Raw genomic sequence first — 23,168 nt, 5'->3', positions numbered from 1 at the left:
TCCTGCAACCCACCTCACCCAATGTGGTACAGATCTGCTATTTTTTACACTTTAAACACGAACCCCCATCAGTAGCTAGCCAGCTAACTAGCTACTAGCTAGTAGTCAGTTAGCTACTGCTAGCGGTCACCACCATTAACTCATACATCAGCCAGCCTCAGCCCGGTCAATTCCTGCCAGTCTGCACAGCGTGATATAAACCCAGAGCATATCGGACTGCTCTTCTCTACCTTCTCTCCGGATTCCTACCGCAAGCTCTGAACCTTTACACCGGAACATCACAGCTAGTTAGCTGCTATCCGAGTGGCTACTCTTGGCTAACGTCTCTGTCCCGAAGCAAGCACCAGTTAGCCTGGAGCTAGCCTCGAGCTAGGCCCATCTCCTGGCTAGCTGAAGAGGTCCATCAGCCAATTCTTGGACTATAATACTATTTTGCCAATTGGCCTGGAACCTTTTACTGCCGACACGGAGCCCCGCCGATCCATCACGACTGGTCTGCCGACTTCACCGTCCGAGGGCGTTTCAACAGGCTTTTCCGTTGCGACGTCCCCCGAAGGCCCATCTACTAGCCTGCTAGACCGGCCTGCTAGCTGTCTGAATCGCCGTGTCTTCAGCTCGCCTAGCTACTCACTGGATCCTATGATCACTTGGCTACACATGCCTCTCCCTAATGTCAATATGCCTTGTCTATTGCTGTTTTGGTAAGTGATTATTTTCTTATTTCACTGTAGGGCCTCCAGCCCTGCTCAATATGCCTTAGCTAGCCCTTTTGTTCCACCCCCCACACATGCGGTGACCTCACCTGGCTTAAATGGTTCCTCTAGAGACAAAACCTCTCTCATAGTCACTCAACGGCAAGGTTTACCTCCACTGTATTCACATCCTACCATACCCTTGTCTGTACGTTGTGCCTTGAATCTATTCTTCCGCGCCCAGAAATCTGATCCTTTTACTCTCTGTTCCAAACGCACTAGACGACCAGTACTTATAGCCTTTAGCCGTACCCTTATCCTACAACTCCTCTGTTCCTCTGGTGCTGTAGAGGTTCACCCAGGCCCTGCAGACCCTAGCTCCAGTCCCAATCCCCAGGCGCTCTCATTTGTTGACGTCTGTAACCGTAAAAGCCTTGGTTTTATGCATGTTAACGTTAGAAGCCTCCTCCCTAAGTTCATTTTATTCACTGCTTTAGCACACTCGGATGTCCAAGCCGTGTCTGAATCCTGGCTTAGGAAGGCCACCAAAAATCCTGAAATTTCCATCCCTAACTATAACATTTTCTGACAAGGTAGAACTGCCAAAAGGGGCGGAGTTGCAATCTACTACAGAGTTCTGTCATACTATCCAGGTCTGTGCCCAAACAATTCAACCTTCTACGTTTTAAAAATCCATCTTTCCAGAAACAAGTCTCTCACTGTTGCTGCTTGTTATAGACCCCCTTCGGCACCCAGATGTGCCCTGGACACCATATGTGAATTGATTGCCCCCCATCTATATTCAGAGTTCATACTGTTAGGTGACCTAAACTGGGATATGCTTAACACCCCAGATGTCACGTCCTGACCAGCAGATGGAGCTAGTGTTTTAGTTTTGGGGTCAGGACGTGGCATGTTTGTGTTGGGAATGGTTGTGTGGATGATTGGGACTTCCAATTGAAGGCAGGTGTGTATAGTTGCCTTTGATTGGAAGTCCTATATAGGTGTGTATGTTTTTCTTTGGGGTTGTGGGTGGTTGTTCTTGCACTGCGTTTGCATAGCCTGTGAGACTGTCCATGGTGTGAGTATCATTTATTGTTTTGTTTTCTGGTGGATGCTTTGCCTTTTACCAATTAAAAGAATGAGTGTCCACACTTCCGCTGCGCCTTGGTCCTTCTCTCTCCCGTACGACTTAAACTGTGACAGAACCACCCACCTACACAGGACCAAGCAGCGGAAGAAGGCTGGCGAGGACTGGGAGACCGAGAGGCACCCCCAAGAATTTCTTAGGGGGGGGCACAAGGGCTGTGTGACGGGGCAGGAGCTGCCCGCCAGTCAACAGTCGCCAGAGCTGCCCGCCAGTCAACAGTCGTCAGAGCTGCCCGCCAGTCAACAGTCGTCAGAGCTGCCCGCCAGTCAACAGTCGTCAGAGCTGCCCGCCAGTCAACAGTCGTCAGAGCTGCCCGCCAGTCAACAGTCGTCGGAGCTGCCCGCCAGTCAACAGTCGTCGGAGCTGCCCGCCAGTCAAAAGTCGTCGGAGCTGCCCGCCAGTCAACAGTCGTCGGAGCTACCCGCCAGTCAACAGTTGTCGGAGCTGCCCGCCAGTCAACAGTCGCCGGAGTGGCCAGACTGCGCTGAACTGCCGGAGTGGCCAGACTGCGCTGAACTGCCGGAGTGGCCAGACTGCGCTGAACTGCCGGAGTGGCCAGACTGCGCTGAACTGCCAGAGTGGCCAGACTGCGCTGACAGACTGCCCTGAACTGCCGGAGTGGCCAGACTGCGCTGAACTGCCGGAGTGGCCAGACTGCCCAGACTGTCCCGAGTTGCCAGACTGCCCAGACTGTCCCGAGTTGCCAGACTGCCCAGACTGTCCCGAGTTGCCAGACTGCCCAGACTGTCCCGAGCTGCCAGACTGCCCAGACTGTAATAATTCCTGAGTTTTTCATAATTCCTGACATTTAATCTTAGTAAACATTCCCTGTCTTAGGTCAGTTAGGATCACCACTTTGTTTTAAGAATGTGAAATGTTCGAATAATCGTAGAAGGAATGATTTATTTCAGCTTTTATTTCTTCTATCACATTCCCAGTGGGTCAGAAGTTTACATATGCTCAATTAGCATTTGGGAGCATTGCCTTTAAATTGTTTAACTTGGGTCAAATGTTTCAGGCAGCTTTCCACAAGCTTCCCACAATAAGTTGGGTGAATTTTGGCCCATTCCTCCTGACAGAGCTGGTGTAACTGGGCCAGGTTTGTAGGCCTCCTTGTTCGCACACGCTTTTTCAGTTCTGCCCAAAAATGTTCTATAGGATTGAGGTCAAGGCTTTGTTATGGCCACTCCAAAAAACTGTAGACCACCTTTACTCCACACACAAAGACACATACAAAGCTCAAACGTTGTGGGTGGCCTTCCACAAGCTTCCCACAGTAAGTGGGCCCATTCCTCCTGACAGAGCTGGTGTAACTGAGTCATGTTTGTAGGCCTTGCACACACTTTTTCAGTTCTGCCCACAAATCTTCTATAGGATTGAGGTCAGGGCTTTGTGGTGGCCACTCCAATACCTTGATTTTGTTGTCCTTAAGCCATTTTGCCAGAACTTTGGAAGTATGCTTGGGGTCATTGTCCATTTGGAAGACCCATTTGCAACCAAGCTTTACCTTCCTGACTGATGTCTTGAGATGTTCCTTCAATATATCCACATAATTTTCCTACCTCATGATGCCATCTATTTTGTGAAGTGCACCAGTCCCTCCTGCAGCAAAGCACCCCCACAACATGCTGCTGCCACCCTCGTGCTTCAGGGTTGGGATGGTGTTCTTCGGTTTGCAAGCATCCCCCTTTTTCCTCCAAACATAACGATGGTCATTATGACCAAACAGTTCTATTTTTGTTTCATCAGACCAGAGGACATTTCTCCAAAAAGTACGATCTTTGTCCCCATGTGCAGTTGCAAACTGTAGTCTGGCTTTTTTTACGACGGTTTTGGGGCAGTGGCTTCTTCCTTGCTGAGCGGCCTTTCAGGTTATGTCGATATAGGACTCGTTTTACTGATCATCAGGGCCAGGAGATTGTTTTCTAGCAATTTCTTTCAGGGCTTTACGCACTTCTGAAACAGAGAGTAACTGCTGAACTGCTTGCTGTACACTGTACTGCATGATTGTAGTGGGTTTACTAACGTGTTAGTTCTAGTAGCAATGTTTACAATGACAATAGCAATGACAATAGCTAATATGGCGATGGTGGCTTCTTCCTTGCTGAGCGGCCTTTCAGGTTATGTCGATATAGGACTCGTTTTACTGATCATCAGGGCCATCAGATTGTTTTCTAGCAATTTCTTTCAGGGCTTTACGCACTTCTGAAACAGAGAGTAACTGCTGAACTGCTTGCTGTACACTGTACTGCATGATTGTAGTGGGTTTACTAACGTGTTAGTTCTAGTAGCAATGTTTACAATGACAATAGCAATGACAATAGCTAATATGGCGATGGTGGCGGTGATGGTATGAAGGTTTGGCTTGGAAAGGTTTTTTCGCCTTGTCACAGAGAGCTGTTGTGTTGTGCACTGAAGTCCACAAGCGAAGGGAAAAGGTAAAAGGGGAGAAAGCGTAGATGAGAGAAGGAATTACACAACGAGCAAAGTGATTTCCTAGCATGTGGCTGCTAGGAAAGTGAACTCTGTTTGCAGGTGATCAGGGTGTATTCATTCTGCCGATTCTGTTAAAAAAAATTCTTAAATGGAAGCGAACGGAACAAAACGGGGATAAAAATACCTGAATTTGTCCAATAGAAACTCTCGTTTGCAACTGTTTGGACTAATGATTACATCCTCGATCAGCTAGATGCAGACAAGAGTGTGCAAGGCGGTATTGAATGTGTCTCTGTCTGTCACCTTGATTACTCACATTTTTCTCTCAACCTGTGCACCTACGCTGTAAACGTTCATTCGTATGCTAGGTTGTAATAGAAATAAGGCCATGCTCATAAACCAATTATTGTCCTCCCTAATCTTAAATGTATGTGTCTGGGTACAGGTAAACCTACTGTATGTGTGTCTGTCTTGTGCATCAGTATGTTCTTCCATAATAATTGCTACAATGAGAACTAGCCAGTAGACACAATGCACACACTTACTGTCTGAAAGTCTTGACATAAGGTCCTCAGTTGAATGTCAATTTCACAAACATGTACGAATGTACTGTACCACAAATTCATAACACAATGTATTTCTAGCATGTGGATTGAATAAACCACACTAATTTGGAACCAATAGTCTAGTCCGAATTAAAATGTAAAGTATTTCCCCCACTTCATTTTCTCAACCTGGGCTTGTAAACTGTTTCTGGTACAGTGTGACAGGTTTCACTAAAACATGAAGACAGAGGTTTTGTGGGTGAAGGATGAAGTTGCCCCTAGAAGCTGATCTTGGGTCAGTTTTAAATTGTCCTCAATAATGGTTAAGGTTAGGATTGGGTTAGGGAAAGCTGATCCTAGATTTGTACCTAGGGGAAACTTCACCCTGAGCGGTGGTGTGTCAGTTACTTACTGGATGGAGTTCTCGATGCGGCTGATGGTGAGGAAGGCAGCCAGGTTGGCCGTGTAGGAGGAGATGACGATCAAAGCAAAGAGCCACCATACCCCCATCATCATCCTCGTGGCCAGGGTGGTATACGGAACCTCACCACCTGAAAACAAGACCAGGACGAGAGACAAAATAAAAATGTCAGCCAAATGGCAGGTATGGTTGTGCATGATAAAATAAAATAATGACATTTCTCCAAGGGAACTTAATTTGTGGTGTCAGGTATACAAATTTCCACACATGACAACATATTACGACCCACAAAGGCAGACTTTCCAGTGCAACTCGACAATATAATATCGTTTTCTTCCATCTTTTGCATTTTCATAAAGAGACAAATGTATGCTCTATGTAAAGTGTGTATTTCCCCAGCCAGGCAGACAGGCCAGTCAGGACTAAGGCACATCTGTTTGTTCTCTGTATTAATGCAAAACCTTTACTTTGCACTGCAGAGGGGAGGGAGAGGGGAGGGAGAGGGGAGCCTCTTCTTGGGAAAGACAACCATAGCTCCATGATGGATCTGTAGAGCTTCAGCCTTACCTTTATTGAAGCCTGTTACAAATGTGCCTAATTTATCCTTGTAACTCGCAGATCATTGTGCTCGCATGTGGAATAAGTGCCAGCCATTTCAATCCCTTCAGCAAAGACTCAATAAAATATTTGACACCCATTCTATCCAGTGCTGCCCTCTGGGTTAATCTGTCTTATGAATTACATTTCCAGTTGACATGAGCTCATATGGCCTGAATGCTATTTGTGTTCTGTTAAAATGCTGTTGCTATTGTAGAGTAGTTTGAATATTCTAATGTGCTTTGACTGTATGTTAGGTTTTCATAAAACACATGTGATAAGTAGGCTATAATGTTGTACAGGTAACTGCCAAAATATTGGAAACACTTGAGTAAATAAGTGCTTCCACTCAGCGTATGTGGGAACTCCTTCAAAAAAAAAAAAAGAAGCATTCCATGTGAAGCTGTTTGAGAGTGTGCAAAGCGGTCATCAAGACAAAGTGTGGCTACTTTGAAGAATCTCAAATATAAAATATATTTTCATTTGTTTAACACTTTTTTGGTTACTACATGATTCAATATGTGTTATTTCATAGTTTTGATGTTTTCACTATTATTCTATAATGTAGGAAAAAAACCCTGGTGTGTCTAAACTTTTGACTGGTACTGTAATTCAGGACTTTTCACAGCAAACTTCAACCTTTTGAGAGTTTTGAATTTGCAGAGAGTGTGCAATATCCCAGAACCGTAGACACTGAGCAGGACAATACCGGTCATGCCCTTCCACTTGTTCATTATTTTCCAAATGTCAAGAATTTCCCTGCATTTTCCTCATGCTTCTGATGCTTGTCTGATTGGTTGATGCTTAAACTTGACCTTGAGCTTTTTCTAGTGTTCACAAGTATGGCCCCTCAGAGTCCCCTGAATGTACACATTGTCATGAATTTCCCTTGTGATTTCAATGTGATTGTATTATTGTTAATGTATTGTAATATCCATGTATTTCAGTTTCATTGTCTGCCATGTGAATATCAGTAAAAAACATTTGAGGGACACAACATGATACGTTTTATGGACCCCATCCATAATTTCTGACATAAAATAAAGGAATCGTGAACCATATCTAGACAGTAACATATAGTATTAAGACATCCGGTAGGGGCAGTCACATTAGGAAAAAGGGATGTAAATTGATCTGCTAGAGACCGTTTTTTGACTGTGAAAGTATTTTGAGTGGTCCTGACCTGGGACGTCATCCGACAGAACTTCAGAATAGGTGGTTTCTTCATAGACATGCTGCTAAAATGTATACATAACAATGTGTGATGGATGTAAAATTGTCCAAAATACAATTTCCACTAGAACATTGATTGCCATGTTGAGTTTTGTAAACAAAGTGCTTGTTGCTGTACAGTTGACCTAGCCAGACTGTTGGGTCCAAATGTGACAGTAGAAAGGACAGTGTTCTACGTAGAGAATTCATGTGAATTTAATCCATCTGGATCATAACGATCTCACATGAAAGCCCTTTATGTTCACATGGCCAAAGAGTGCAAATATGCTTGTCCATTACATTAGAATAACACCTAGACGATTCAGACGGACAGCACAAGAGAGAGATAGTGACTATTTGGTGGAATCTCAGCGTGAGTGAGAAAAGCTCTCACCCTGAAGTTAAGGCCTGCCATGGAGAGAGAGATCGCTACGGGAGGATGTAGTTGAAGCCGATTGCATCCCATTTTCTCGGCTGTAGGATGTTGATCTTTAGAAAATGAGCCAGAGTGTAATGCAACTTTTATTAGGGAGTCCTGTGACTCGGTTCAAAGCCACCCTGCTATGCACATCAAATCAGCTGCTCCACTTTGACCAGGTTCTCCTTGCCTGCCTTTGATTTCCAGCCAGGCTACGGGCAACATACTCTCACTGCTACTCCACCCAGCTCACTCTTTCTTGCTCTCTCCCTTCCACCCTCCTTCGTTTCATTCCTTTGCAAACATACATATACATGCACATAGTCACACAACTCATTCTGTAAGCAGCACCATGTTTCTAATCTACAAATGCATTTAGACAAGGAGATTATGGGTGGAAGATAAGAAGAGAGATAAAGAGGGAGGATGAGGTGAGAGAGAGAAAGAGTGAGAAAGAGAGACTGGCTGCAGGTCCGTCTAGGAAAATAGCAAGAACACATGGGTTGATTTGTTAAACTCAGCTCCAACCTAATACACAGTGAAGGCAGTGATCAAAGTCATGCCCCCAAGGCTTCAAAATGTTTGCCCAGAGTGAGTGAGCTTGTTTTCAGGCAACCTCAGTCCACAGGGCTAGCTTTGAAAATATTTTCCCACAGCCACAAGTGAGTCCAAGGTCGGAGAATGTCTGTTTTTGACTGTCAGCTGATCAGTCTGCCAGTCAAGGAGTCCGCATCCCACTAAAAAGGGCCCTTAAAGTTCCGCCAGGCAGTCCTGCCCGTGCAGGCAGGACACTCAGCCTAAAGTGGATTTCCAATCAAAGAGAAAAAGCCATGAAACACTGTCAAGAACCCTTCAGGCTGTTGGAATGCTTGTACATTTCTCTTAGGGCAACTGGAGAGGCTATTCTGCTCCTAACTCTCTCAGGGAGGGGAAGAAAATGCCAATCAGTCCAAGGTCAACACCACTACCGCTACTGCTACCTTAGTAGTCATGTTATCTGGGACTGGAACATCAGACTAACACTACTTTAGAAGTCATGTTGTCTGAAACACCAGACTAATACTACCTCAGTAGTCATGTTGTCTGAAACACCAGACTAACACTACCTTAGTAGTCATGTTGTCTGAAACACCAGACTAACACTACCTTAGTAGTCATGTTGTCTGAAACACCAGACTAACACTACCTTAGTAGTCATGTTGTCTGAAACACCAGACTAACACTACCTTAGTAGTCATGTTGTCTGAAACACCAGACTAACACTACCTTAGTAGTCATGTTGTCTGAAACACCAGACTAACACTACCTTAGTAGTCATGTTGTCTGAAACACCAGACTAACACTACCTTAGTAGTCATGTTGTCTGAAACACCAGACGAATACTACCTCAGTAGTCATGTTGTCTGAAACAGCAGACTAACTACCTCAGTAGTCATGTTGTCTGAAACACCAGACGAATACTACCTCAGTAGTCATGTTGTCTGAAACAGCAGACTAACACTACCTTAGTAGTCATGTTGTCTGAAACACCGGACTAATACTACCTTAGTAGTCATGTTGTCTGAAACACCAGACTAATACTACCTTAGTAGTCATGTTGTCTGAAACACCAGACTAATTCTACCTTAGTAGTCATGTTGTCTGAAACACCAGACTAATACTACCTAGGTAGTCATGTTGTCTGAAACACCAGACTAACACTACCTCAGTAGTCATGTTGTCTGAAACACCAGACTATTACTACCTAGGTAGTCATGTTGTCTGAAACACCAGACTAACACTACCTTAGTAGTCATGTTGTCTGAAACACCAGACTAACACTACCTTAGTAGTCATGTTGTCTGAAACACCAGACTAACACTACCTTAGTAGTCATGTTGTCTGAAACACCAGACTAACACTACCTTAGTAGTCATGTTGTCTGAAACACCAGATGAATACTACCTCAGTAGTCATGTTGTCTGAAACAGCAGACTAACACTACCTCAGTAGTCATGTTGTCTGAAACACCAGACGAATACTACCTCAGTAGTCATGTTGTCTGAAACAGCAGACTAACACTACCTTAGTAGTCATGTTGTCTGAAACACCGGACTAATACTACCTTAGTAGTCATGTTGTCTGAAACACCAGACTAATACTACCTTAGTAGTCATGTTGTCTGAAACACCAGACTAATACTACCTTAGTAGTCATGTTGTCTGAAACACCAGACTAATACTACCTAGGTAGTCATGTTGTCTGAAACACCAGACTAACACTACCTTAGTAGTCATGTTGTCTGAAACACCAGACTAACACTACCTTAGTAGTCATGTTGTCTGAAACACCAGACTAACACTACCTTAGTAGTCATGTTGTCTGAAACACCAGACTAACACTACCTTAGTAGTCATGTTGTCTGAAACATCAGACTAATACTACCTTAGTAGTCATGTTGTCTGAAACACCAGACTAATACTACCTTAGTAGTCATGTTGTCTGAAACACCAGACTAACTCAGTAGTCATGTTGTCTGAAACACCAGACTAATACTACCTTAGTAGTCATGTTGTCTGAAACAGCAGACTAATACTACCTCAGTAGTCATGTTGTCTGAAACAGCAGACTAACACTACCTTAGTAGTCATGTTGTCTGAAACACCAGACTAACACTACCTTAGTAGTCATGTTGTCTGAAACACCAGACTAACACTACCTTAGTAGTCATGTTGTCTGAAACACCAGACTAACACTACCTTAGTAGTCATGTTGTCTGAAACACCAGACTAACACTACCTCAGTAGTCATGTTGTCTGAAACACCAGACTAACTCAGTAGTCATGTTGTCTGAAACACCAGACTAATACTACCTTAGTAGTCATGTTGTCTGAAACAGCAGACTAATACTACCTCAGTAGTCATGTTGTCTGAAACAGCAGACTAACACTACCTTAGTAGTCATGTTGTCTGAAACACCAGACTAACACTACCTTAGTAGTCATGTTGTCTGAAACACCAGACTAACACTACCTTAGTAGTCATGTTGTCTGAAACAGCAGACTAACACTACCTTAGTAGTCATGTTGTCTGAAACAGCAGACTAATACTACCTCAGTAGTCATGTTGTCTGAAACACCAGACTAACACTACCTTAGTAGTCATGTTGTCTGAAACACCAGACTAACACTACCTTAGTAGTCATGTTGTCTGAAACACCAGACTAACACTACCTTAGTAGTCATGTTGTCTGAAACACCAGACTAACACTACCTTAGTAGTCATGTTGTCTGAAACACCAGACTAACACTACCTTAGTAGTCATACTGTCTGGGACACTACTTTAGAACCCTGCCCTCTGCAACAATGGTGCATGCTCAGCCCCCTCCTGTACTCCCTGTTCTCCCTTGACTGAGTGGCCACGCACGTCTCCAACTCAAGTTTTCAGACGACACAACAGTGGTAGGCCTGATTACCAAAAATGACGAGACAGCCTACAGGGAGGAGATGGGGGCCCTGGAAGAGTGGTGCCAGGAAAATAACCTCTCCCTCAACGTCAACAAAACAAAAGAGCTGATTGTGGACTTCAGGAGACAGCAGAGGGAGCACGCCTCCATCCACATCGACGGGGCCACAGTGGAGAGGGTGAAAAGCTTCAAGTTTGTCGGCGTACACATCACTGACAAATGGTCAACACAGACAGTGTGGTGAAGAAGACGCAACAGGGCCTCTTCAAACTCAGGAAGCTTAAGAAATTTGGCTTGGCCCCCTGAGTCACGACCTGTTCAGCCCGCTACCATCTAGAAGGCGTAGAGACAGTACAGGTGCATCAAAGTTGAGACCGAGAGATCGGAAAAACTACTCTTTCACCACTAACCGGCCCCCGCCCAGTACTCTGCCCTGAAATTTTGTCCCTTTTACTAGCCGGCTACCAGCCGGTACTCAACCGTGCATCAGACTGCTGACCTATGAACATAGTCATTGAACACTGGTCACTTTAATAACGTTTACATACTATTTAACCTACTTCACATGTACTGTACAATACAGTATGAGTCAAAAGTTTGGACACACCTACTCATTCAGCTATTTTCTACATTGTAAAAATAAAAGTGAAGACATCAAAACTATGAAATAACATATGGAATCATGTGGTAACCAAAAAAGTGTTAAACAAATCAAAATATATTATATCATTGAGATTCTTCAAACTAGCCTCCCTTTGCCTTGATGACAGCTTTGCACATGCTTGGAATTCTGTCCACTAGCTTCATGAGGTAGTGACCTGGAATGCATTTCAATTAACAGGTGTGCATTGTTAGAAGTTAATTTGTGGAATTTCTTTCCTTCTTAATGCATTAGAGCCAAACGCATTATGGTTCCCACCGTGAAGCATGGAGGAGGAGGTGTGATGGTGTGGGGGTGCTTTGCTGGTGACACTGTCAGTGATTTATTTAGAATTCAAGGCACACTTAACCAGCATGGCTACCACAGCATTCTGCAGTGAGACACCATCACTTCTGGTTTGCGCTTAGTGGGACTATAATTTGCTTTTCAACAGGACAATGATACAAAACACACCTCCAGGCTGTGTAAGGGCTATTTGACCAAGAAGGAGAGTGATGAAGTGCTGCATCAGATGACCCGGCCTACACAATCCCCCGACCTCAACCCAATTGAGATGGTTTGGGATGAGATGGACCGCAGAGTGAAAGAAAAGCAGCCAATAAGAGCTCAGCATTTGTGGGAACTCCTTCAAGACTGGAAATGTCACGTCCTGACCAGTGAGAAGGGTCATTTTGCCATAGCATTATGGTCAGGGCGTGGCAGGGGGGTTGTTTTGTGTGTTTTGCAGTTGGTTTGTTTCTAGGGGAATTTGTTCTAGTTTTCTGTTTCTATGTTTCATTTACTGTGTGGCCGAGTATGGTTTCCAATCAGAGGCAGGTGTCTTAGGCAGCCTGTTTTTCTTTGGGTCTTGTGGGTGTTTGTTTTCCGTTTAGTTGCTGTACCTGACGGAACTGTTGGTCATTTGGTTATTTTGTTTAAGTGTTCTCATATAATAAATTAAGAATGAGCACTATCCACGCTGCGCCTTGGTCTAATCCTTTCGACGCCTGTGACAGGAAAAGTATTCCTCATGAAGCTTGTTGAGAAAATGCCAAGAGTGTGCAAAGCTGTCATCAAGGCAAAGGGTGGCTACTCTAAAATCTAAAATATATTTTGATTTGTTTAACACTTTTTTGGTTATGACATGATTCCATGTGTGTTATTTCATAGTTTTGATTTCTTCACTATTATTCTACAATGTAGAAAATAGTAAAAATTTAAAAAAGCCCTTGACTGAGTAGGTGTGTCCAAACTTTTGACCAGTACTGTGTATACTGTATTCTTGTAAGGACTGACACTGGAGTCGAGAAGCAGGTACGTTGAGTAGAACATTTAATGAGGGACAGACAAAGAACAACCCACAAACAGCATCAGCACACAGGTACGCAATGACAAACAACAATCAGTGCAGCAGCGGGGACAGAGCTGGGGAACTGACAAAAATACGGGAGGTAATAAACAGGTGATTGAGTACAGGTGAGTCCAATAATTTGCTGATGCACGTGACGAAGGAAGGCAGGTGTGCGCAATGATGGTGGCAGGGATGCGGAATGCTGGGGAGCCTGGCGCCTTCGAGCGCTAGGGAGGGAGAGTGGGAGTAGTGACAATTTTAGTCAATATAACTACTGCTGTACACACCTTTTCTATTCATATACTGTCCATAATGTCTATACAAACCATCATATACAGGACATACAGTGCATTCGGAAGGTATTCAGACCACTTCCCTTTTTCCCATTTTGTTACATTACAGCCTTATTCTAAAATTGATAAAATAAACTGTTTTTTAAAAATGTTTGCTAATATATACACTGCTCAAAAAGTCAATTACACTTCTGTGAAATCAAACTGTCCACTTAGGAAACAACACTGATTGACAATAAATTTCACATGCTGTTGTGCAAATGGAATAGACAACAGGTGGAAATTATAGGCAATTAGCAAGACACCCCCAATAAAGGAGTGGTTCTGCAAGTGGGGACCACAGACCACTTCTCAGTTCCTATGCTTCCTGGCTGATGTTTTGGTCACTTTTGAATGCTGGCGGTGCGTTCACTCTAGTGGTAGCATGAAACGGAGTCTACAACCCATACAAGTGGCTCAGGTAGTGCAGCTCATTCAGCTGTGGCAAGAAGGTTTGCTGTGTCTGTCAGCGTAGTGTCCAGAGCATGGAGGCGCTACCAGGAGACAGGCCAGTACATCAGGAGATGTGGAGGAGGCCGTAGGAGGGCAACAACCCAGCAGCAGGACCGCTACCTCCGCCTTTGTGCAAGGAGGAGCAGGAGAAGCACTGCAGGAGCACTGCAAAATGACCTCCAGCAGGCCACAAATGTGCATGTGTCTGCTCAAACGGTCAGAAACAGACTCCATGAGGGTGGTATGAGGGCCCGATGTCCACAGGTGGGGGTTGTGCTTACAGCCCAACACCGTGCAGGATGTTTGGCATTTGCCAGAGAACACCAAGATTGGCAAATTCGCTACTGGCGCCCTGTGCTCTTCACAGATGAAAGCAGGTTCACACTGGGCACGTGACAGACGTGACAGAGTCTGGAGATGCCGTGGAGAACGTTCTGCTGCCTGCAACATCCTCCAGCATGACCGGTTTGGCGGTGGGTCAGTCATGGTGTGGGGTGGCATTTCTTTGGGGGGCCGCACAGCCCTCCATGTGCTCGCCAGAGGTAGCCTGACTGCCATTAGGTACCGAGATGAGATCCTCAGACCCCTTGTGAGACCATATGCTGGTGCGGTTGGCCCTGGGTTCCTCCTAATGCAAGACAATGCTAGACCTCATGTGGCTGGAGTGTGTCAGCAGTTCCTGCAAGAGGAAGGCATTGATGCTATGGACTGGCCCGCCCGTTCCCCAGACCTGAATCCAATTGAGCACATCTGGGACATCATGTCTCGCTCCATCCACCAACGCCATGTTGCACCACAGACTGTCCAGGAGTTGGCGGATGCTTTAGTCCAGGTCTGGGAGGAGATCCCTCAGGAGACCATCCGCCACCTCATCAAGAGCATGCCCAGGCGTTGTAGGGAGGTCATACAGGCACGTGGAGGCCACACACACTACTGAGCCTCATTTTGACTTGTTTTAATGACATTACATCAAAGTTGGATCAGCCTGTAGTGTGGTTTTCCACTTTAATTTTGAGTGTGACTCCAAATCCAGACCTCCATGGGTTGATAAATTGGATTTCCATTGATTATTTTTGTGTGATTTTGTTGTCAGAACATTCAACTATGTAAAGAAAAAAGTATTTAATAAGATTATTTCTTTCATTCAGATCTAGGATGTGTTGTTTAAGTGTTCCCTTTCTTTTTTTGAGCAGTATATTTATATAAAAAAACAGGAATACCTTACTTACTTATGTATTCAGACCATTTGGTAAAGAGACTCGAAATTGAGCTCAGGTGCATCCTGTTTCCATAGATCATCCTTGAGTTGGAGACCAACTGTGGCAAATTCAATTGATTGAATTGAACATCAGAAGCCACCCCCCTAAGTTTGTTTTACTCACTGCTTTAGCACACTCCGCCAAACCTGATGTCCTTGTATTGTCTGAATCCTGGCTTAGGAAGGCCACCAAAAATTCTACGATTTCCATACCCAACTACAACATTTTCCGTGAAGATAGAACTGCCAAAGGGGGAGGAGTTGCAATCTACTCCAGAGATAGCTTGCAAAGTTTTGTCATACTATCCAGGTTTATGCCCAAACAGTTCGAGCTTCTATTTTTAAAAATTAATCTCTCCTGAAATAGGTCTCTCACTGTTGCCGCCTGTTATAGACCCCCCTGAGCTCCTAGCTGTGCCCTGGACACCATATGTGAATTGATTGCCCCCCATCTATCTTCAGAGTTAGTTCTGTTAGGTGACCTAAACTGGGATATGCTTAACACCCCAGCAGTCCTATAATCTAAACTAGATGCCCTCAATCTCACACAAATTATCAAGGAAACCACCAGGTACAACATTACATCCGTAAACATGGGCACCCTCATAGATATCATCCTGACCAACTTGCCCTCCAAATACACCTCTGCTGTTTTCAATCAGGATCTCAGTGATCACTGCCTCATTGCCTGCATCCGCTATGGGTCCGCGGTCAAAAGACCACCCCTCATCACTGTCAAACGCTCCCTAAAACACTTCTGCGAGCAGGCCTTTCTAATCAACCTGGCCCGGGTATCCTGGAAGGATATTGACCTCATCCCGTCAGTAGAGGATGCCTGGTCGTTCTTTAAAAGTAATTTCCTCACCATCTTAAAAAAGCATGCCCCTTTCAAAAAATTTAGAACTAAGAACAGATATAGTCCTTGGTTCACTCCAGACCTGACTGCCCTTGACCAGCACAAAAACATCCTGTGGTGGACTGCAATAGCATTGAACAGTCCCCACGCTATGCAACTGTTCAGGGAAGTCAGGAACCAATACACACAGTCAGTCAGGAAAGCAAAGGCTAGCTTTTTCAAACAAAAATTTGCATCCTGTAGCTCGAACTCCAAAACGTTTTGGGACACTGTAAAGTCCATGGAGAACAAGAGCACCTCCTCCCAGCTGCCCACTGCACTGAGGCTAGGCAACATGGTCACCACCGATAAATCCATGATAATCGAAAATTTCAATAAGCATTTCTCTACGGCTGGCCATGCTTTCCTCCTGGCTACCCCAACCCCGGCCAACAGCTCACACCCCCCGCAGCTACTTGCCCAAGCCTCCCCAGCTTCTCCTTCACCCAAATCCATATCGCAGATGTTCTGAAAGAGCTGCAAAACCTGAACCCGTACAAATCAGTTGGGCTAGACAATCTGGACCCTCTCTTTCTAGAATTATCCGCCGCCATTGTTGCAACCCCTATTACCAGTCTGTTCAAACTCTCTTTCGTATCGTCCGAGATCCCAAAAGATTGGAAAGCTGCCACGGTCATCCCCCTCTTCAAAGGGGTGACACTCTAGACCCAAACTGTTATAGACCTATATCCATCCTGCCCTGCCTTTCTAAAGTCTTCGAAAGCCAAGTTAATAAACAGATCACCGACCATTTCGAATCCCACCGTACCGTTTCCGCTGTGCAATCCGGTTTCCGAGCTGGTCATGGGTGCATCTCAGCCATGCTCAAGGTACTAAACGATATCATAGCCGTCATCGATAAAAGACAGTGCTGTGCAGCCGTCTTCATCGACCTGGCCAAGGCTTTCGACTCTGTCAATCACCGTATTCTTATCGGCAGACTCAATAGGCTTGGTTTCTCAAATGACTGCCTCGCCTGCTTCACCAACTACTTCGCAGACAGAGTTCAGTGTGTCAAATCAGAGGGCCTGTTGTCCGGACCTCCGGCAGTCTCTATGGTGGTACTACAGGGTTCAGTTCTTGGACCGACTCTTTTCTCTGTATATATCAACAATGTCGCTCTTGCTGCGGGTGATTCCCTGATCCATCTCTATGCAGACGACACCATTCTGTATACATCTGGCCCTTCTTTGGACACTGTGTTAACTAACCTCCAAACAAGCTTCAATGCCATACAACACTCCTTCCGTGGCCTCCAACTGCTCTTAAACGCTAGCAAAACCAAATGCATGCTTTTCACCCGTTCACTGCCCGCACCCGCCTGCCCGACTAGCATCACTACTCTGGACGGTTCTGACCTACAATACGTGGACAACTACAAATACCTAGGTGTCTGGCTAGACTGTAAACTCTCCTTCCAGACTCATATTAAACATCTCCAATCCAAAATCAAATCTAGAATCGGCTTTCTATTTCACAACAAAGCCTCCTTCACTCACGCCGCCAAAATTACCCTAGTAAAACTGACTGTCCTACCAATCCTCGACTTTGGCGATGTCATCTCCAAAATAGCTTCCAATACTCTACTCAGCAAATTGGATGTAGTCTATCACAGTGCCATCCGTTTTGTTACCAAAGTGCCTTATACCGCCCACCCCGGCAACCTGTATGCTCTAGTCGGCTGGCCCTCGCTACATATTTGTCGCCAGACCCACTGGCTCCAGGTCATCTATAAGTCTAAGCTAGGTAAAGCTCCGCCTTATCTCAGCTCACTGGTCACGATAACAACACCCACCCGTAGCACGCACTCCAGCAGGTATATCTCACTGGTCATCCCCAAAGCCAATACCTCGTTTGGCCGCCTTTCCTTCCAGTTCTCTGCTGCCAGTGACTGGAACGAATTGCAAAAATTGCTGAAGCTGGAGACTTACATTTCCCTCACTAACTTTAAACATCAGCTATCTGAGCAGCTAACTGATCGCTGCAGCTGTACATAGTCCATCTGTAAATAGCCCACCCAATCTACCTACCTCATCCCCATATTGTTTTTATTTACTTTGCTTCTCTTTTGCACACCAGTATCACTCCTTACACACCATCATCATCTGCTCATCTATCACTCCAATGTTAATCTGCTAAATTGTAAATTGCTTTATTTTGGCCAGGTCGCAGTTGTAAATGAGAACTTGTTCTCAACTAGCTTACCTGGTTAAATACAGGTGAAATAAAATCCTATAGCCATTTGTTTTGCAAACTTAATCTCATGTGCTACAGAAACAGCTAACCAAACAACAGTGCTAGGTGCCTGCACACTTTAATTAAAGGATTACTACAATCAAAAATCTATTTTTCTTCAATTTTTTCCAGACCTCCAAAGTGGTCTCCTGATGTGGTTTAAGCATTGTTATAGACATCCAATTGATACATTTTTTGTTTCTTAAAAAAAAAAAAATTGAAATCTTAAACCTGTGAATTTCTGACTCAGTTAACGTTTTAGGTCATTCAGAGTGTATGGTAATGTTTCTTATAAAAAATTTCACACAGGGTACCTTTCCTTCTTCTGGCGGCCCGTCAGTGACGTTTTTGGCAAAATTAGAGTATACCCACTTCTCCAGGCACCACTACACTACTAGTCATAACTTCTCCATGAGCTTGAGAGACAGTAGATTTTTTTCAGTAGCATTTATTCATATAATACTGCTGACTGTAACGTAAGGTTTTTTAGTATGATTGTCATTCAGTATAATTACTTGTCACCACCAGATGACTCCTGTCAGTTTGTTACTAAAATAAAACTGGTTTTATTCAGACGGGTGAAATCAGGATGGGTGTGTCACGACTTCCGCCGAAGTCGGTTCCTCTCCTTGTTCGGGTGGCATTTGGCGGTCGACGTCACCCGTCTTCTAGCCATCGCTGATCCACCTTTCATTTTCCATTTGTTTTGTCTTGTTTTCCCACACACCTGGTTTACATTTCCCTCATTACTTGTCGTGTATTTAACCCTCTGTTCCCCCCATGTCTGTGTGGGAAATTGTTTATTGTTGAGGTTGGCACGCTTCCGGCTGGTTTGCGCCAGGTTTTGTTTTACACCTGTGCTTTGTGGCAGCCTGTACTTTGTACTTGGGTTTTTGTACTTTGTGCTGCCTCACTTGTTCGTTGGGCATCTGTTTTGTGACGCGGTTGCGTTCTGTGCAAATGATTGTGTAAGTAAAGTCCTTTGTCCACTCATCTCTGCTCTCCTGCACCTGACTTCTATGCACCAGCTACACTCACCCCTTGACAGGGTGTTAATGGTTTAGGTGACTACATGTGTGCCCAAGTACTTGTTTGCACTTGACATATGCCATGACATCTGCAACCTCAATTGTACTTCTCCCACCTGGACAAGAGGGGATATAACTATGTCAGAATGCTGTTCAAGTGTTCAACACCATAGTTCCCTCCTGTCACGTCCTGACCAGCAGAGGGAGCAATTGTATTAGTTTTGGTCAGGACGTGGCAGGGTTTTTGTGTGTTAAGTGTTGTGTTGGTGATTGGACTCCCAATTGAAGGCAGGTGTGTTGAGTTGCCTTTGATTGGGAGTCCTATATAGTAGTGTGTGTTTTTCTTTGGGGTTGTGGGTAGTTGTTTTTGCACTGCGTTTGTTAGCCTGCAAAACTGTTCCTGTTGTCGTGAGTACTGTTTATTGTTTTCCCTGTGGATGCTTTGTGTGTTTTCATTAAAATAATATGAGTATCCACATACCCGCTGCGCCTTGGTCTTCTCTCCACTACGACACTTGTGACACCTCCAAGCTAATCACCAAGTTAAGGACCCTTGGACTGAACCCCTCCCTCTGCAACTGGTCCTGGACTTCCTGACGGGTCGGCCCCAGGTGGTGAGGGTAGGCAACAACACCTCCGCCATGATGACGATATCAGGCGGTGTCAGAAGAAGGTCGAAAAAAGACTCCAGTCACCCAAGCCATAGACTCTTCACTCTGCTACCGTCTGGCAAATGGTTCCCGGAGCATTGGCTCTCGGACCAACAGGCTCCGAGACAGTTTCTACCCCCAAGCCATACGACTGTCAATAGCCAGACTGCTAAATAGTAAATTAATGGTTCCCAAACTATCTGCACTGACTCTATCTTGCACTGACCCTACCCACATTCACTAGACTTTATATACACACATCATACAGTATACACAGTCACTCACACACACACTACACTGTCACTCCCACTCCCACTCCCACACACACACACACACACACACACACACCATTTGCTCCTGCCACCCTATTCTTTATTTTACTCATTATTATCTATCTGGATGCCTATCTGGACTTTACCCTGCCTTCATGTACATATTTACCTCAAATACCTCGTACATCTGCATATTGATCTGGTACTGCCTGTATATAGCTCCATAACTCCATTTCATTCCTCCTGTGTTAGTTACTATTTTATTTGTTATTATTTTTTAACTCTACATCTTTGGGAAAGGTTCGTAAGCAAGCATTTCTTTTTAGAAGTGTATTCGGTGCATGTGATAAATACAATTTGATTTGATTTGACCCATTTAGGATGATTCTTATTTATTTATGCGACAATACTAGATCAACACTACCTTCACTACATCACCGATGTTGTTATATGTTATGGATCTATCTTCAAGAGAAAAGTTACCCTTTCATCCAAAAGTGAAACGTTTTTTTGCAAGTCAAAAAAGTATTCTCTCTCACTGTGCTTTTTGCTTTTCCTTTTGCATTTTCTGCTGTGAGCAAAATTAGCAGGAACAGAGCAAAAGAAGAACAGGACATTAATAAAATATGGAAGCACTGGTTGCTTTGACATACACCAAACATCTTCCCACTCCAACTCTGACACTCAGTAGTTTAAGAAAACTTCAAATAAGTGCTTTGAAGCTACTGGTGCAGAACATCCAAAGGTTTATACGTAGCTACCATGTAAAGCGTTAAATCTCGGTGGCACCTTGAGAAGCAGAGATTGTAGTTCTTGATGAGTGCTGTTAGGTTTTTATCTTTATTTCTTTCTTTTCTTTCCAAGAGCTCCCTGATGATAACTAACTTCCTCTACATGTCACCTTTGTTTTCCTGGCACCAAGCCAAACCGGCAGGTTCCGCGTGACTACAATTTATTCAACCCATCAAGTATCCCATTATGAGGCTAGCTGGCAAATAATGCCATCAATTTGCATACAGTTTACGCTTTGATGCCCGGTCCTCGCTCTCAAAGTGTACCACGCAACCACACCGGAACTTTCAACTGCGGTAAATCATCAAAATAAAAAAAAATATTTAAAAAAATGAAGAGTCAGAGGAGAACTCTTTAGTTGCAGCTGCCGGGAGAGAAGCACAAGGGGTTACTGGCACGCGAAGTGAGAGCGAGAGTGCCAATAATGACGGGACACATCCCACGGGTACACAGTCGCCAAAGAGAGCTATTGAATATGTATCATCTACTGTGGAAGCATTATCTCGCCCTGAGCGCTACTTCAAAATAAACAGGATTACATAGTTGCCATGGCGCTGGATTATTGTCTAGTGGGTTTAGTTGTTTGCTGTGTGTAGGCCTCTGTGTGTCTAAGATTGAGTACAAGGTATTACATGTATTGCCAAGGACAGACACAAATACAATCTTTAATCATTATACTACTGAACATGCTGTAGTACTTGTTCACATTATGATAATGTACGATTTCACCTTTGATCCAAACAAATAGCATCGCTGTTGGGCTCTGGCTGCATCATTTTCCTTAGTGAGGAGGGGGGTGGGGGGAGGAACGGGGGGGGGGGGGTGAATGTTGTGGAATGAGCCTGTTTGAATGTGAGGCAATCTATTCCTCGATAAACGTGTCAGAGCATGGCTAGGTCCCAAGAGTTATTACTTTCATCAGATTCACCATCCTCAGGAAGTAATGTGCAGAAGAAAGGAAATTAATGTTGTGTTGTAATATCTGCTTGTTCAATTCACACCATATCGTGATGGCAAGGTGAGAAGCTGCTGCTTTCTTGTCTCATTCACTGAGAAGCCATTTTAGCATCCTGTAAGGCACTTTTTTTTAAGTTAACCTGCCTCAGAGATTGTATCAGGGGCAAACCCATTTCAAAGCCATCCAATGACTTCCTGGCGCTGCTCTGTGATTCAGGTCATGTCTAAACACTGACACCTAAAATGACTGGAGGTGAATGAAGAAGCAGGTCTCATTATAATGGAGGAGACGTACATGCTTCCAGACACACATGGTTAAGAGCTCCCCAAAGGCAAACACACACACATACAAACTGATGCGCACGCACGCACGCACACACACACACACACACACACATACACACACACACAGACGACACAGACACACATTTTTTGCTGTCACACAACTAAACACATGCAATGCCCACACAGACACATACAGCAGGGGTAAATTGTGTGATCGCATTAAAACTGACTCATCATACACATTCATGTATCTTTCAGACATGTTTCATGTGGCTGTGGAAGAGCTTAAAGGACGGAGAGCATCTCAAGTTCAGCATCAGAGCTAGGCTGCGTCCCAAATGGACCACCTTATTTCCCTTTATAGTGCACTACTTTTGACCAGGGCAAATAGGGCTCTGGTTAAAAGTAGTGCACAATAATAGGAATAGGTTATCAATTGGGATGCAACCCTTACTGTCATAATATGCTATCTTCACAACATGACTGACTCAACAGTTCCGATCGACAGACAGCCAGAGAAACAGACAAACTGACTTATACAACAGACATATTCAAACTGACGTCCATTGCTGCTTATTGGATTCTATGATCACTCGGCTACACAGCTGATGCCTACTAAACAGTTCATTAACACTGTACTTCATTTTGTTTATCTGCCAGCCCCAGCTTCGAACTCAGGCCCTGTGTGTAGCTAACTGACCCTTTCTGCCCATTCATCGCCATTTACCCGTTGTTGTTGTTGTCTTAGCTGTTTACCCGTTGTTGTCTTAGCCCTCCCAATCAACATCTGTGATTGCTTTATGCCTCTCTCTAATGTCAATATGCCTTGTATACTGTTGTTTAGGGTAGCTCTCATTGTTTTGTTTTACTGCGGAGCCCCTAGTCCCGCTCTACATGCCTCGGTTAGCTCCCTTGCCCCACCCCCCACACATATGGAGACCGCACCTAGCTTAACTGGCGCTTCCAGAGACGCAGCCTCTCTCATCATCACTCAATGCCTAGGTTTACCTCCACTGTACTCGCACCCTACCATGCCGTTGTCTGTGCATTATGCCCTGAATCTATCCTACCACGCCCAGAAGTCTGTTTCTTTTACTCTCTGT

General features: G+C 44.5%; 1 protein-coding gene across 4 annotated transcripts in view; it reads right to left on the bottom strand.

Annotated features, from left to right (window-relative positions):
- LOC115199727 (glutamate receptor ionotropic, delta-2) overlaps nt 1–23,168 on the bottom strand; it is a 566,366-nt gene that overhangs the window by 78,142 nt on the left and 465,056 nt on the right. For all 4 annotated transcript variants that reach the window (XM_029762106.1, XM_029762107.1, XM_029762108.1 and 1 more), the window contains one exon: nt 5,236–5,374. In XM_029762106.1, the coding sequence (XP_029617966.1) occupies nt 5,236–5,374 (139 nt within the window). The remainder of the gene's footprint in view (nt 1–5,235; nt 5,375–23,168) is intronic.

This window comes from Salmo trutta, chromosome 9 (assembly GCF_901001165.1).
Source record: "Salmo trutta chromosome 9, fSalTru1.1, whole genome shotgun sequence".
NCBI classification, from domain to species: Eukaryota; Metazoa; Chordata; class Actinopteri; order Salmoniformes; family Salmonidae; genus Salmo; species Salmo trutta.
This window is presented reverse-complemented; position numbering and strand designations above follow the sequence as displayed.